Source organism: Aphelocoma coerulescens, chromosome 17 (genome assembly GCF_041296385.1).
Source record: "Aphelocoma coerulescens isolate FSJ_1873_10779 chromosome 17, UR_Acoe_1.0, whole genome shotgun sequence".
Lineage (NCBI taxonomy): Eukaryota > Metazoa > Chordata > Aves > Passeriformes > Corvidae > Aphelocoma > Aphelocoma coerulescens.
In genome coordinates, this window is record NC_091030.1 from 660,090 (window position 1) to 675,713 (window position 15,624).

At 53.8% G+C, this 15,624-nt stretch overlaps 1 protein-coding gene across 4 annotated transcripts; it reads left to right on the forward strand.

The window, feature by feature from the left end:
* The first annotated feature begins 247 nt into the window (after positions 1–247).
* Positions 248–15,557, forward strand: NOXA1 (NADPH oxidase activator 1). Of its 4 annotated transcripts, none has more exons than XM_069031659.1 (15): positions 248–489; positions 2,233–2,315; positions 3,632–3,740; positions 5,914–6,048; positions 7,053–7,160; positions 7,868–7,927; positions 8,486–8,523; positions 9,229–9,370; positions 11,342–11,395; positions 12,084–12,183; positions 12,293–12,351; positions 12,810–12,979; positions 14,003–14,108; positions 14,195–14,318; positions 14,529–14,720. In XM_069031659.1, the coding sequence occupies exons 1-15, from the start codon at positions 316–318 to the stop codon at positions 14,618–14,620; spliced, it is 1,554 nt and encodes a 517-aa protein (XP_068887760.1). In that variant the 5' UTR covers positions 248–315; the 3' UTR covers positions 14,621–14,720. The 4 variants fall into 4 exon arrangements, with proteins under 4 accessions (XP_068887760.1, XP_068887761.1, XP_068887758.1 ...); XM_069031660.1 differs by having other exon boundaries at positions 12,084–12,156; XM_069031657.1 differs by lacking the exons at positions 14,003–14,108; positions 14,195–14,318 and having other exon boundaries at positions 14,529–15,557.
* The last annotated feature ends 67 nt before the right edge of the window (positions 15,558–15,624 follow it).

Here is a 15,624-nt window from a genome sequence, read left to right on the forward strand (position 1 = left end):
GTGTCCCCCCTTCCCGGGCTCCGTGTTCCCCCTCTCCACCCCTCCCAAGTCCGTGTCCCCTCCCGGGCTCCGTGCCGCCCCTCCCCGGTTCTGTGTCCCCCCTTCCCGGGCTCCGTGTCCCATTCCGGGGTCCATGTCCCCCCTCTCCACCCCTCCCAAGTCCGTGTCCCCTCCCGCCGCCGGGGGAGGAGCGGAGCGGGCAGAGGTGGCCGCCCCGCCCCGGCAGGTGAGGCGCAGGTGAGGGCGAGCAGCGGCAGGTGCGGCTCCGTGCCCCGCAGCCCCGCAGCCCCGAGCCCCGAGCCCCGCGGCCCGGCCATGGCGTACCGGGAGCTGGTGCGGCGCTGGCACGAGGCCGTGCGGGCGGCGGACCGCGGGCACTGGGACGCTGCCCTGGACACCTTCGGCGGCATCGCTGAGCCTCCGGCCAGGATCTGCTTCAACATGGGCTGCGTGCAGCTGCTGGCCGGGAGGCCCGAGGCGGCCCTGAGGGTGAGCGGGCCGGGCGAGCACCGGGGGAACGGGGGGGGTCCGGGGATGGGCGGCTCGGCTGCCCCGTGTCCGTCTCGGAGGGAGTGATGCTGAAACTGGATTTGAAATGCAGCGTTTCCGCGTCCAGCGGGAATGCGAGTGGAGGTGTTGGAGGGTGATTGGTTCAAGGAAAAGATCTGGCAGAGTGAATATTAGAGAAGTTAAAAAGGTTGAGGTTAAAAAGGTGGATGTGACTGTTGAGGCCGTGGGTCAGCGGTGAACTCGGTGATGCTGGGTTAGAAGCTGGACTTGATCTCTGAGGCCTTTTCCAACCTTAATGATTCTGTGATTCCATGGTTCTCTAAATACTATGAAAACCCAGAAAAGTGGGAAACTTCAAGGTGTTGCGGAATAATTTTGAAACAAGATAGTAGAGAGTACTTAAATTAGATACCAGAAACTGCATCTGGCAATGTACCTCAAGTTTTGCTTAAGCTAAATCAGTTAAAATCATGTCCTTTAGGTGAACTTAGCTCATTATCATGTGAAAACCACACCTCTAGAGCTCAGGCAGCCTGATTCCAAGCGGAGACCTCAACCCACTGGACATGCACAATAAATTTAAAATGTATTGTAGCTTTAAATCAAAGCAGGAAAAGGATTGTCCAATAGCTGTTCGGTAGGCATGGATTTAGACGTGAGATGGGTGTATTCTGAAAGTACAAAAATGCTGCTTGGCGGTGGAGACTGCCAGAACAAAGCTGCTGTGCTGGAAAACCACCACCCTTGGGAAGGGAGAGGAGGTACCCTGAGGAAAAGCCTTTTTGTGACAGCTCCTGGCATGTCTGCACATCCCTCCATGCGTCCGTCTGTCTGTCTGCAGTGAGGAGATGCAGCTAAACCTTTCCTCAAGCAGCATAAAGAAGAGCTGAGGCTGTGCCAGAGGGGCTGGGGCAGCGCCATGGAGCCCTGGGCAGGGCAGTGGCTGTTTGGGGCACAGTGAGCACATGGCAGTGGTGCCCAGGAGAGACTTCCCAGCTCCAGTCAAGGGGCAGCGACTGGGAAGAAGCTCAGCTCTACTTCTGTGTAGATCAACTTTATTTCATTTATGGCCCAGTGAGGCAGACGGTTCCAGCAAGGTGTGTGCAGGGTCACGGAGACATGGTTTCACCCTGCAGTGCTGTCCCTGTGCAGGCAGAGTCAGGGAAGGCTGGGCTTTCAGGAGCTGCTATCTCCACGTGGTGTCTGCAGTGATGAGGGAAGTAGGACACTCGGCTCTCCCAGCACACTGAACCACGAGCTGCTGCCAGCTCTGCGAGCACTCACCTCTGTTTATCTGTGACCCTGAAGCACAGGTACTGACTTAGAGGCCACTGTGGGCAGCCCTGCAGCTTTCTCCCTCTCACCCTTTCCTGACTCCTCACATCAGCCTTCCCCAGCATGGCCAGTCCCGCTGCTCCCACTGTCCTGGCAAACTCTGCTGCAGGCTACAGTTTTCCCATTTTAAGAAGCCAGATGGCCAATGCAGTTCTTTGTGTCCAGTCCATTGTAGCAACGAGAGGTAAAAACCTGAAGCTCAGCTCACACAGAGCCAAGACCCAAAAGATGAGTGGGAGCTGTGTCCAGCCCCTTGGAGCTGGGCAGGAGCCCAGGGATAGCCTCTGTGAGGGCAGCTGGGATGTGGCTGGCTGGGTGTGAGTGCCTGGGCACTGACAGGACAGATCCCAACTGATCCTTGGGATGTGCCTGTGCTTTTCTCCTCAGGCATTCGATGAAACCATTGCGAAGGACAACTCCCTGGCTGTGGGCTACTTCCAGAGAGGGTTTGTCCACCTGCAGCTGGAAATGTGAGTGAAGTGCACGGCCAGCGCAGTCTTGGCTTCTCTCCTTTCAGTTCTGCTTTATTCCTAAACCTAAATGATTCTTTGATTCCAAAATTCACTTCTTCCAGCAACATTACAGGGTTCACAGGGTCTGCTTGGCCTTGGAAACCCTGTCACAGGTCAGCAAGTCTTATCTCTGATAAGAGCTGCACAGCTCTGGGGCCCCAGGGGTGGCTGACACATGACATTGCTGTCACACACACAGAGAGACTCCTGGATGCCACAATGTTATGTTGCCATTCAGATTTTCTTTGGGAATTAAAAAAATGTAATTGTGCTGCTTGGTGTGGCTTCACATGAGTCTGGCCTTCCTAAAAATGCAGCCTGCACACTCTCCTGCCAGCAGACTTCGGGGGCCTGATCTCAGTCTCACTGATAAAATACTGAGATTGCTCCAGAAGTGTCATGGGATTGATTACTCATTGTTTCCACAATCACAGTTAAATCACAGTGACATCCTCCTCAGCGAGCTGGGTGAAGTATTTTATAGATCTCATCTTACCTTTGAGTTCAGTTATTTTCTTTCCTGTTGTTTACCTCATATTTTCCAGACCTTAACCTCCACAAAATGCCGGTCTTTATTTCTGGGGGGGAGTTAAAGTGAGCAGTTCTGGCTTCTCAAGTGGAGGGGCTGTGCCTGGGGCTGGTAGAGCCCCAGGCAGGGCTCTCTGGAGCTGCTTCACCAGCAGCAGAGCAAACGTGCCCCAAGCACAGCCACTGCAGGGGCAGCACAGCTGGCAGCTGCCTCCAGCACTCCCGGGCTCCTTCCTTCATCAGAAGCTGCTCCCACCCACCCACACCCACCTGGGCACCTTCTCTTGGTCGGGTGCCCACTGTGCAACCCTTCCTGGACCCTTCCTGGACCCTTCCTTTCACCACCTGCAGCCTCAGTGGGCACCTGCTTGGATTTCAGTTGTATATCTGGTGTAAATTCAGACAAATTCCCTCCTTATCCTCAGAGGTTCTCTATATTTCTAAATTTTGAGGTTCTAAATCTTAAGTTTCTCAATTTTGATGCTCTGGCCATGTGTGTGCCCTCCCTGCTCCCCATCAGCCAGGTTTCCAGCCCTCAGTCCTCCTGGGATGCCTGCTGGGACAGGCAAGGAGCTCCCAGCAGTGGATAATCTTTGTTCTTTACGAAGGTGACACATGTCTGGTGCAGCTCTCCCTGCACAGGCTGCAGAGCAGAACACGTGTCACTTGCTAGTGTGATTTTTGAGCTTCTTTAACAGTCTCCAGCTTTTTCAGGCTCAGTTTCCTGTGCCACCTCTGCGTTGCAGGTATGAAGAAGCTCTCTCTGACTATCACATGGCCTTCAGTCACCTCAGACAAAATCCCTTCATCGATTACAAGCAGCTGGGGCTGAGGCACATCCTCTATGCCTGGGAGGTAAGAGTCAGCCTGGCTCAGCAATGCTTCCACGCTGTTGGGGGTGTCAGTAGCAGGCATTAGTGACACAAGACTTTTTCAAGAAACTACATTAGAACCGTAAAAAAATTCTGCTTGCACTTTTTAAAAAGTAACTTAATCATAAAAGTTGTAAACCAACACAGTCTCTGGAAAGTTTAGCAAATGATGCAGTTTGAAAGGTATAATTGTTCAGAGGAGGTGCACAGGAATTTGTATGTTGAGGGTTTTTTATCTTCTCTATATGTAGACAGAGTGGTGGCTGCCCCATCCCTGGAAGTGTCCAAGGCCAGGTTGGACAGGGTTTGGAGCAAACTGGTCTATGGAAGGAACTGGGGATGGGACTGGGAGCTTTAAGGTCCTCCCCAACCCAAACCAGTCTGGGATTCTGTGTAATATTTACACTTCCATGCATGTAAATACACATCAGTTTCGTGAGCTCCTCAGCTCTAAGAGCTGAGAGAGGTTGAAACACTGACAGATGAGAACAGAGCTGATGCATAATGCAGGCTCTGGGAAATTCAGGTGCGTGGAAGCCTCCTTCCAGCTGCAGCAACTGATCTTAATATTCCTTCTGTGCCTGAACTTACACCCTGTTTGTCCCTGTAGTGCTTCATCCTGCACCTCTTACTGCCACACAGAGCCAACCTGCCACATCCTGTTCAAGGAAGCTCAAAATGTGCACTGACTGTAAATTTTTGTAATATTTGGACATATGTAAAGGATTCCTAGAAACTGTCCTTTACTGGAAGGGGTCATCAGTTTTTTCTGAGTCCACAGGCACAGATTGAAAGGCGGATACAGGAAGGAGGATTTAACTCCTTACTTCCGTGAGAGTGAGGAGTCATTGTGTAACTCCAGTCAAGCGTCTCGGGCAATTTTCGTGCACCTTATACCTGGCAGGAGGAAGCTATCCCTGGCATCCGTGGTATTACCCAGACCTCCCTGGCTTTAACAGCTTCAGTGCCACGGAGCTGCTTTCTCTTGGCAGTGAGCAGTTCCCTGGGAAAGGGGCAGGGCTCAGGAGTGTCCTGAGGAGGCTGGGCCCTTCCTGCTGTGGACACACAACCCCTCACTCCAGGCATCACCAGTGCTGGCACCGTGCTGGCCCTCCAGACTTGGGATCAGCATCCTGATTCAGCTGGATCTCATTCTTACCTGGAGCTCATTCTTCAAAATCCACAAACATCATCTTCCAGCAGAATTGCGCCATCAGCTTTCCCCCTGTGTGGCCTCTCACGTGCTGCAGCTGATCTGCTCGTGGGAGATACATGCAGGGTTTGCAAACCCAGAAATGTTTGCCTCTTGCAAGGCTGTAGCACTTCTGACAGAGTGAGAGCTGCTGCCTCGCCTCCCCAGGAGGGCCCATCCCTGCAGTTCCTGTACATGTTCAGGGTTGCCATTCCCCACACTCCCAAACAGAGTCTTCTACTGCCATGATTAAGGAGTAAAGGAAAAGCATCCTGTGAGCTCCAGCCTTGTCCTGGGCAGGGCATGCAGCCAGGTACACACCTCAATTCCCAGCTGATAACCCTATCACAGGAGATAAGGAGCTGTTTGACAGCGCTCTGCCTGGGGCCCAGCAGCTTTCCCACACACCAAGTGCTGGCCAGTGACAGGGAGAGATCTCCCACTCTCAAAATAGGCCCCAGCTCCCCAACACCCTGTCTGCAACACTCCCACAGCCTGCGCTTCCCCAGGAACACACTGACATGCTGCTGAAGGGTGACAAGCTACAGTTGACAATTTGCACATTCACAGCCCACTGCAACACGAAGTAGTTTCAATTCAGTTATTTTGCAGTGACAGGGAGTCAATTAAAAAGCCATTACCTATTTGCATGCAGAAAGAAACCAAGAAAAGCTTCCTGGCCTTTCAGATGCAGGAAGGATCAGATTTAAAATGTGTGGTACCAGAGTCTTCACCTGTCCCCATGTCTCTCCTCACCTTGACCAGCACCTCCAGCACACCCAAGTTTTTATCTTTTTGCTTTCTGATTGTGAAATTTTCCCAGCTATGCTGCTCAGAGCACCTCTCCTGTTGCTGTATTTGTGGTGTTTCAGTGCCTGTCCCCGTTTCTGGGCTGAGTTCAGCAGGATGTGTTGGGTGTCCCTTGGTCCCAGCCCTCTGAGTCCCTTCCCTGTGCCCACTCCAGGTGCTGTACAGCACTGCAGCAGTGCAGTGCCACCTGCAGCAGTGGCAAGAGGCCAGAGTCACCCTAGAGAAGGCTGTTGTGTGGAGACCTGAAAGAAGAACAGCAATCCTGGAGCTGGCCCTTGAGCGGGTGCAGGTAAGGCCACCTCTGTGAGTTCCTGGGCGTGCATCGGGTTTCCCTTCAGGGATCTGTGCTGGAAGTTGTCTGTCTGAGTGTTCCTGCCATGCACCCACCTGCCTGGCCACCTGCTAACACAGTCTAAGCCATTTGCACTTGGTGCTCTGCTGATCCAGTGCCTCAGGTGATCGAGGAACTCCATCGGTGCCAGGTGCTTCACTGCCCAGAAACACCATAGTGGAGAATTTTGGGATGACCTCTGAGGCTGGGGATGTTGCTTCCCCGTCCCTAATGTTCAGGAGCTCAGTTCCATTTGTGCTTGTCCTGCAAAACCAGTTGCCTTGTGCAGTGTTCCAAGTGCAGGTCTGGAGAGTCTCCCTTTTCATGGCACTGGCTGAATTTTTTTGAGTCCCTTTGGCCTCAGGAACAATTGGTGGAAGCTCAGATATTGATGTCAATCACTTTTGGAGCTTAAGTAGGGTGTGAAAATGTTTCTAGGGCTGCTTCTAAGTAAAAGTTTCCTGTTAGACTCCTTTATGATCTGGAAAAATTTGCAAATCTCTGATTTACTCTTCCTGAAGGATTCATTAGTTTGCTACCTTCGTGCTTTGTTTTTAATCTGACCATCTCTTCTGGCATCACATTAGTGTTTTTCCAGTGTATTGTTTATATTTGCTATTAGCAGGCTACTCAATGGCTGAACAGAGAAAACATTTGAAGTCAAATAGAAAAGCTGTTTAGAAGATTTGTTTAATAAACTTTCCTGCACTGCACCCTTCCCACCCACCCCATTCCAGCAGTGTCAGTCCTTGCCTCCACACTGGTGAGGGGCTGCTGAGCTCTCAGTTTGCTCCTGCTTTTATGGAGCCTGAGTGGCCTTTGTCGAGGTCACAGCCGAATTTTTGCCCCAATGTCTTCCTGGAGCTGCTCTTGCACACCTGAGCTGTATTTGCTTTTCAGTGCTCTGATGTTTCATTCAGTGTGAATTGATGGCTTTTCCTTTACCTGCTTTCCCACCCCAGGACCACCTGTTTTTAGAGCCCATGCTGGTTCCTCTCGGGGAGCTTTTCAGACCACGAAAGAAGGAAGTTGAGCAGCTGGATTCAAAAGATTTCCTGGGTAAACCCAAGGTAACAGGCACATAATTGTCAAGATTAACAGCAGCAGAAAAAATCCTGCCTCTGCCATCTCCAGAGAGCAGTGATGTGGGGGGACCCAGAGCAGGATGGGCAGTGCTTGCAGCCAGTCCAGGCAGCTGGGACACAGAAGCCAAAATTTGTTAGAATTGCCACCCCTTCTGCCAAAAAGTGCACTTTGGCACTAAAATACCTTCCCAGTCTTGGTCACTTTAAAGTCTGAAAGGGCTGAGCAGGTTCTCTGGGAACCTGTGGTTGCCCTTTTGCTGACAATGATATTTTTAAGAGGGGCACACTGTCCCAGCATGCTGCTGCTCAGTCCTGTGTTCCCAGTGGGACAGGTGGGCACTTGGAGGACAAATGCTTTGTCCCATCCCTTAATTCAAGGCAGCAGAGAATTTCTCTGACCCCTTCTGTGACCAGTGCAGTCAGGACAGAGAGCTCCAAAACGAATAAAGGAAAGGGAAAGTAATAAATTCACATACTTTTAAAGAAACCTTGGAAAGACTGAAAAAAATGGGACACAAATGGTTGAAGCTGTCTTGGGAATGCAGCTCTGCCTCTCCCACTGTGTGCACAGCTCTACACTTTGCCTGACCTTGGGATGCCAGAAGGAAACGGGTCTGAGCAGATAATCTTGGATGAAGTTTGGGGGTCTGTTTGTGCAGCCTAGATTCACTCATTGCTTTGTTCTCTGACAGGTGATCTCATCCATCATTCCCAACGATGAGTACATTGGCTTCGAGCCTCTCAGGCCTCAGGTGAGCAGGACAGGGCTGTGAAAGGAGGAATGGAGCTGTCACGGAGCTCCAGAAGGGGGCTCAGATCCAAACGCCATCAGGGGAGGAGTGGATTCTTGGAAAAACCAGTGCAATACCAGCCTGGATCCATGGGGGTGTTCAGAGCCAGGCTCAGCACCAGCTGTAAGGCACTCAGTGATGGGAATCTCCAGCCCTTTAAAGAGGCATTTTTTGACTCCTCACCATGTCAAAACAGCAGTGCTTTGCTGTGCTCAGCGTGTCTCTGCTCATCACTTCAGTAAATGTGTCCGTGTGAGCACAGCTGCCTTGCACTGTGCTGGGAGTTCCTTGGAACCAGGGCAGAGGGAAGAGATTTTGTTACTTCCTGATGAGATAAAGAGGGAGGGGAAGGAAGAGAAGACGCATCCTGGTAAGATGTGGAGCAGCAGACTTTTTCTCGGTGTTGTGGAGTGACAAATGGGGTCAAGAGTAAAGATGAAATGGCTGAGTCAGGAGATAAGGTGGCACTGCTGCTGCAGGAGGCACTGTTACAAACAGATCCTGTTGTTTCTCCCACAGAAACAGGGCTTTTATGAACCCAGTCCCGATGCTCTGCGGTGAGTGCTCAGTCCCACCTCGGTCTAACCCTTCTCTCACTACTGTTCAGAAAGTCTTTTGTTCTCCAGAGTCTTTGTGTGAAGACTCCGAGGGCTCCACGCCCACTTCTCACCAGGGGTGGAGTGAACAACAAACGTACAAAGGCTTCTGTGGTTGCAAGGGACACTGCAGGTCCTCTGCATCCCTGCAAGAGCCTCTGGGCAGTTTGCAGGACTTGATTCAATAGTCTTGGGAGACAGGCATCGATCGTGGCATGGCTGGGGAATGGAAGCAGAGAGGTTGTGGGACATGCCAGGTCTGTGGCAGAGGATGTTCAGCTTTCCCATCGTAATTCCCAGGACAATTCCAAATACTCACTACCAGCCCTAATGTCTTGAGCCAAAATCATGTTCAAACCCCAAGGAAGGAATTTGTTTTGGTGATATTGTACCAGCAATACTTCAGGGCTGAGTTGAATAATTGTTTTGATCTTGACAGTGTTTATCAGTACAATGAAAATGCAGCTGCATTTGGCAAATCAGTGTTTCCCAAGCCCCTTTTGCTCCCAGTTTTGCTTTTTTTCTCCCCGAGGAGCAGCAATGGAAATCACGATTTCCCAACACCCCCAGCTTAGAGCCCGTGCCACTGGGGTTGGTGCAGTGTGGTGGCTCAGAGCCGTCAGCACCAGCGCCCCAGGCCGGTGCAGTGCTCTCCTCTCCCCGCAGGGATGCCGAGTCCGGCTACCACCGAGTGGTGTCCCGGTACCGCCCCGAGGAGCCGGCGGGGCCAGAGGTGACGGCCGGGAGCCTGGTGTTTGTGCTGAGCAGAGGGGCAGACGGCTGGGCCACGGCCATCCACGACGGGCAGGTGAGGGACACAGCCCCGGGAACAGGTGGGGGACACAGCCCCGGGAACAGGTGAGGGACACAGCCCCGGGGACAAGTGAGGGACACAGCCCCGGGGACAGGTGGGGGACACAGCCCCGGGGACAAGTGAGGGACACAGCCCCGGGAACAGGTGGGGGACACAGCCCCCATGGGCAGGTGGGGGACACAGCCCCGGGAACAGGTGAGGGACACAGCCCCGGGGACAGGTGAGGGACACAGCCCCGGGGACAGGTGGGGGACACAGCCCCCATGGGCAGGTGAGGGACACAGCCCCCACGGACAGGTGGGGGACACAGCCCCGGGGACGGGGGGGGGACACAGCCCCGGGGACAGGTGGGGGACACAGCCCCGGGGACAAGTGAGGGACACAGCCCTGGGGACAGGTGGGGGACACAGCCCCCATGGGCAGGTGGGGGACACAGCCCCGGGGACGGGGGGGGCACACAGCCCCGGGGACAGGTGAGGGACACAACCCCCATGGGCAGGTGGGGGACACAGCCCCGGGGACAGGTGAGGGACACAGCCCCCATGGACAGGTGAGGGACACAACCCCCATGGGCAGGTGAGGGACACAGCCCCATGGACAGGTGAGGGACACAGCCCCCATGGGCAGGTAGGGGACACAGCCCCCATGGGCAGGTGGGGGATGCAGCCCCCTGAGCACAGTCCTTGTGCCACCCTGCAGGGCAGGGCAGGAGCTCAGGAGCTCCTTTCCACACCCCCCAGATTTCCTGGCACTGGGCTCTCACCAGCCTCTGCCATTCACCTCTGTAGATCCACAGGGGTGGCTTTCGGGCTCTCCACCATAGGGGATCCTATTGTGGAGTTGTAGGACACCAGACCTCACCAAGGCCCACCATTTAGAGCAGGATTTGTCCCCTGAGAGCTCTGATGGAGCAGAGGAGATGGGCTGGTCCTTACCTGGTCTGTAGTGCCTCTGTTAAATGAATTTTGGGAAGCTTTGGGGAGGGTTTCAACTGTGCAGGCAGGTTTTATGAAGGGCTCTAGAGAAGACCTAAGGACTTAAAGCCCAGCAAAGCTGACATCTTCCTGCAGGCCAGGGAGCAGTAGGGTAAACAGGCTGAATAGAAACAGATAAATACAACATGAAAGATCTTTTGTTGGCAGAAGCCATTTCTCACCTGTCTACCTCAGTTTTTGAAAAAGCCATTTTATACCTGGACTGGGTTCAGTGAATGTATTACCTGCCTATCTTTCAAAAAAAGTCACAAGATTCTTCATAAGACTACTATAAACCAGTGAGGTGTTTGAGCAAGAGAGGCAGCTCTCTGAGGACTGGTAAAAATACAGAATTAAAGGCTGGGTAATAAATGAACAGGTTTTTCTTTCTTTCATTTTTAAAAAGAACAGATATCCCCACAGCAAATCGTCTGTGGCATCATCATTTCGCATATTCCTAAGTGACATAGGAATAGGGATAGAGCCTGAAGCATCTGGAACTAACAGGGAACAGTTACACAAGTATTTGGATGTGCTGGTTGACTGCTCAGTGAAGTGCTGGGTGAAATTCAATGTAGAAAAAATAAAAATAGATTCTCGACAGAAAAAAAAGCATTGTAAGCAAAAAATTGCAGTGCTGAGTTGAAATGAGCAGCAGTGATTGTCAGAAGATGCAGAAATGCTGCTGGACTGGTATCCTTGGCCATCCTTGCTGCTCTCTGCCTGAGCATCTGTCCTGGGAGCAGGGTGGGTGTTTGGCCCGATCCACTGCAGCCACTCCAGCAGCAGCTCTGCTCCCAGCAGGAAAAGCTGCAGAAGGACCCTTGGATTCTGTCCAGCAGTTTCTGAGCACAGGGCACTGGGGTGGCTGGGGGTGACCCCGGCTCCCCTGGGCACACCGGGGTGGCCGTAGAGTGACAGGCAGTGCTGGGGCTGGGCTGGGGTCACTGGGCTCCTCTCCCACCCTGCTCTGCTCTGTGTCCCTCTGCAGAAGCTGCACATCCCGAGCTCTCTCCTGGAGCCTGCCTCAAGGATGGATAAATGGGTGAGCTGGCAACCTTGCAACCAAGTGGAGGGAGGGACCAAGTCATACATTTGGGACATTTATCTGTAAGATTATCACGGGATAGGACAACTGGAGAGTATGAAACACTGAGACTGTTGACAGAAGACCAGGTGCTCTTATATGGGAAAAACAGAAGAGTTAGGAGTAGGAAAAATCCATTTGACTCGGGAGAACTTCATCTCCCAGCTCCACCACGGGCACAGCCATGCATAATCCCAATCATTTTCCATCTGAGCCCAGTGTGCAAAGGTGCAGCTCAGCCCCCCATTTCCTGTGAGGGATTTTTCAAGCACATGGTTGTTCTGATGTTGCTATGACTTTTTAAATTGTTCTTTTTCCCCCTCCAAATGAATCCCTGGCACACACTTGGGCATTTGCTCCATGGATGTGTCACTGTGAACCAGCCCAGGTGGGGAGAGGCCTCAGCATGGTGTGAGTAACCACCACCAACCCAGCAGGGAGCAGGGGGCCAAGGAAGTGTCCACAAACCTTTGCCCACAGGAGCCTGAGTGCTGCACCTCATCCAACCATTCCATGAGCTTCTCTCCGTGGGGCTCTCCCCAGGGTTACCCCCACAAATCTGCAGCTGGCTGCAGCCTGTCACACACCAGCCTTGTCCAGCTCCCCTGTTTTCTGCAGTCTCCTTTTTGATGCTGTTCTGTTGCAGAAAAACAGCACTGGGATTCCGCTTCCTCCTGCCCAGGTGCCTCCCAGCCGCCTCCATGCGAAGCAGAAGCCAGGTGATCCCTGGGCAGAGCCCTCAGTGGGTGAGGCTGTGCCCAAACGCTGCTCTTTGGGGGGTGTGGGGAGGTGGTGGCCCCACCGCAGCCTCTGCTGACTGCATGGCTGTTCCCCTACCCTTGTTCTGCTCTGCAGATCCTCCTGGGGGAGAAAATGCCTCTGCCAGTGATGCCAGTGCCCACATGGACTCCAAGGTGAGGTGTTCCACAGGCTGAAGCTGGCACAGCCTCAGGAGACCAGGGCTGTGAAAAGTGTAAGACTCTTGCCCAAAATTCCTGAGCTGCTCCCAAATCACTAGGGAAAAACCTTCCTCCTTTCCCATTCTGAACAGAAGCCCCCACGTGGTCTTTCCTCCCAGTTTACAACCATCCCACTTTGTGAGACAGCCCAAGGGTGACCTGTTGCCACCCTCCGAGGCACCAGGAGCACCAAACACATCAGAGTTCTTGTGCACACGCATTGCACCCCACTTTGCAAGAGGCAGTTGTCTTTGAAAACCCCGCTGTCCCTTCCCCCCCTATTTGGACACCGCGCAGGCTGGGATTGTTGGGGGGTCTGTGCAGGGCCGGGAGCTGGACTGGACGATCCCGGTGGTCCCTCCCAGCTCAGGATACTCGGATTCTCCGCTCTGACCGACGCTGTGTCCCCGCAGGTGCCCCCGAGGCGCGGGGAGGCCTCCCCGGGCGCGGCCAGGCCGGCGGTGCTGCGGGCGCGCTGCGAGGGCTCGCTGGTGCTGCGGGCGGGCGAGCCCCCGGCCCTGCCGGCGCTGCGGGCCCTGCTGCGGGACCGGCTGGCTCAGCTGGCACAGCGGGGCACGCTCAGGTACGGGCTGTGGGGGTGATGGGGCAGCAGCCATTGCCCTCAGGACACCCGCGTCCAGCTGCCTCTGGGCTCCTGGGGACGTTTATCCAGGGCTGAAGGCCCAGATCCAGCAGAGATGTGAGCACACGGTCTGCCTCGAGGGCAAACCTCACCGCGGCGTTTGGGTTAGGCAGCAGCTGATCCCCGTGGTGAAGCACATGCTGCTCCTCCTGTAATCCCCCTGCCAGTGTACATAAAGGGCTCAAGGAGGGCTGGAGAGGGACTTACGACAAAGGCATGGAGTGACAGGACAAGGGGGAATGGCTTTGAACTGACAGAGGGCAGGGTTGGATGGGATATTAGGAAGAAATTATTTCATATGAGAGTGGTGAAGCCCTGGCACAGGCTGCCCACAGAGATTGTGGACTCCTCATCCCTGGGGCTGTTAAAGGCCAGATTGGATGGGGCTCGGAGCAACCTGGTGTAGTGAAAGATTGCCTGCCCATGGCAGGGGGTTGGAACTAAATGATCTTTAAGGGCCTTCCAAGCTAAACCATTCTATGATTCTGTCATTCTATGAGCCTTGGAAGCCTAAAGGATCTTTCCTAGGAAACTGTACCATGGTCAAGAAAACAGGGGAACAGAAGGAAAAACTGTGTAGATGCAGCTGCTGCATACTGGGTGTTCTCCTGCTCGGCTCAGCCTTTGCAGTAACACGGATCAATGCAGAGCAATCTGCGAGTCAGGCAGAAGATCCTGGGGTGGGGTCTCCCTGTCTGTGACACCCCTTGGGACACACAGTAGCCTCAGGAGAGTTTAGGATCTTTCCCTCAAGTTAGTGTGTGAGGAGGTGACAGTGACTCCCCACAGTGCCATTTCTGCCTGCTGAGCAGGTGGGGTGGCCCCATGTCACTGTGCAAGGGGACAAGCTCAGAGCTGGCCTGCAAAGGGGACTGTGAAGACTGAGGGTGGCAGAGGGCTGGGCTCGCCTCCAGGCTTGGCTTTAGAGGAGACGATTTGGTCAGCATTAATGAACCCTTGCAGCTACAGGCTCCCAGATGGCACAGAGCTGGGGACAGTGTCGGGACAGGAGGACCTGGGGAAGGTGTGGCAGCAGCTGACGGACGGCAGGCTGACGCTCTGCTGCCAGGTACGTGGGCTGGGACAGCGTCTGTGCTGGGCTGGGCTCCAGCCTCTGCTTGGCCTTGCAGCCTCCATGCCAGCTTTTCCCTCCAGGACTCGGACTCCCACTCGGGCAGACCTGTTCTCTACCGGATGCTGGCTCAGCACTCTTACCTGGCACAGGGACCAGGGGACCTGGAGTTCAGCAAGGGAGATGTGCTGGATATCCTCTCTGAAGGTAGCTCTCCAGTCCTGCTGCTGGGCCAGGCTTTTGGAGTCTCCCCTGGGGATGGACTGGGGAAAATGTGGCCTCTCCAGTTCTGTCTCAGGTTCATACTCTCAGGAGTTACAGGCTTGCACTGGGTTTGCTCAGATTCCAGCCATGAAAACTCTCACTAACCCCACTCATATGGGCCAGGGCTCATTCCTATTCCTTTATGTTTTCCAGTGAACGAGGACTGGCTGGAAGGACACTGCAATGGCAAGACTGGCATCTTCCCCAAATGCTTTGCTACCCAGACCAGCTGTGGCTTCCTATAGCAAACAGGAGCCTTTTTCTGCCTGACTACACCCCCAGGGGTGGGAGACACTGGTCCCAGCTCATTTGGGCCCCAGCCAGGAGCTCTGCTGTACCTGGACAGTGGATATCTCCCACACTGGGGTCAGCTCCAGCAGTGATGGCATTTCCTACAGCCTGTTCCCAGACCTGGCATTTTTACCTTGTGCTTACACTGCCAAAGATGTGTCTGTGCAGAGCAGAGAGCAGGGGGAGAGTGATCTGGGGTTTGGCTGTGGGAACTGTCCATGTGTCAGCTCCTCTGGGTAGGAAGATGTTCCTCTGGGTGGGAGGAGGTTCCCCTGGCTGGAAGTCTTCATCCCCTCTCCCTTTTTGCTCGTGTTTAGGCTGGGAAGGCTGAGCTTCACTCCCAAAGCCAAGGGTGGCTGGCTGGGAGCAGGGGGCAGAGCCCTGTTCCCCAGGCCCTCAGGTCACATAACCTTATCTCCACCAGCCAGAGATGCTGCTCTTTCCAAAGGCTTTTGGAACCACTTTGCAGTGGGATTCATGGGATAACACCATGAGTTAGGACCACCATCTTCCACAGCCAATACCCTATGGACCTGACCATTCTTGGCCAGATGCCTTAGGCACTTTTCTTAAGCCTTAAATCCAAGGTGGGATCTTGGAGCACAGAGAAGAGGCAGTTGTGGAAATCCACTGTCAGAGCAGCTCTGGGTTGGGGGAGAGGCCTGGAGGGGAAAGGGCTGGCTGGGAAGTGCAGTGCTGGGCTGTGCTGCAAGGCTTGAAAGCCCTGTCCAATTCCTGCAGCTGGGCTGGGCTGGGCTCTGCTGATCTAAATAAAACACTCAAGTGCCTGGAGCTGGAACCTGTTCTGGATTTGGTGTCTTGACAAAACTTGGCTATGTAACTTGAATATAAAATAAACCCTGCGCCAGAGTTGGCAACTCTTAAATCAAATTCCACTTGTGTTTTTCTGCTGAGATATGCCAGTAAGTATTTTTAAAGACAGCTGACAGTGTCTTTG

Excerpts from the sequence above, each read along its gene's own strand:
- NOXA1 (XM_069031657.1), top strand. The coding sequence starts at position 316 with ATGGCGTACCGGGAGCTGGTGCGGCGCTGGCACGAGGCCGTGCGGGCG. Across the intron at positions 8,524-9,228 it reads CCCAGTCCCGATGCTCTGCG|GGATGCCGAGTCCGGCTACC; the intron begins GTGAGTGCTCAG and ends CTCTCCCCGCAG. Across the intron at positions 9,371-11,341 it reads CGGCCATCCACGACGGGCAG|AAGCTGCACATCCCGAGCTC; the intron begins GTGAGGGACACA and ends GTCCCTCTGCAG.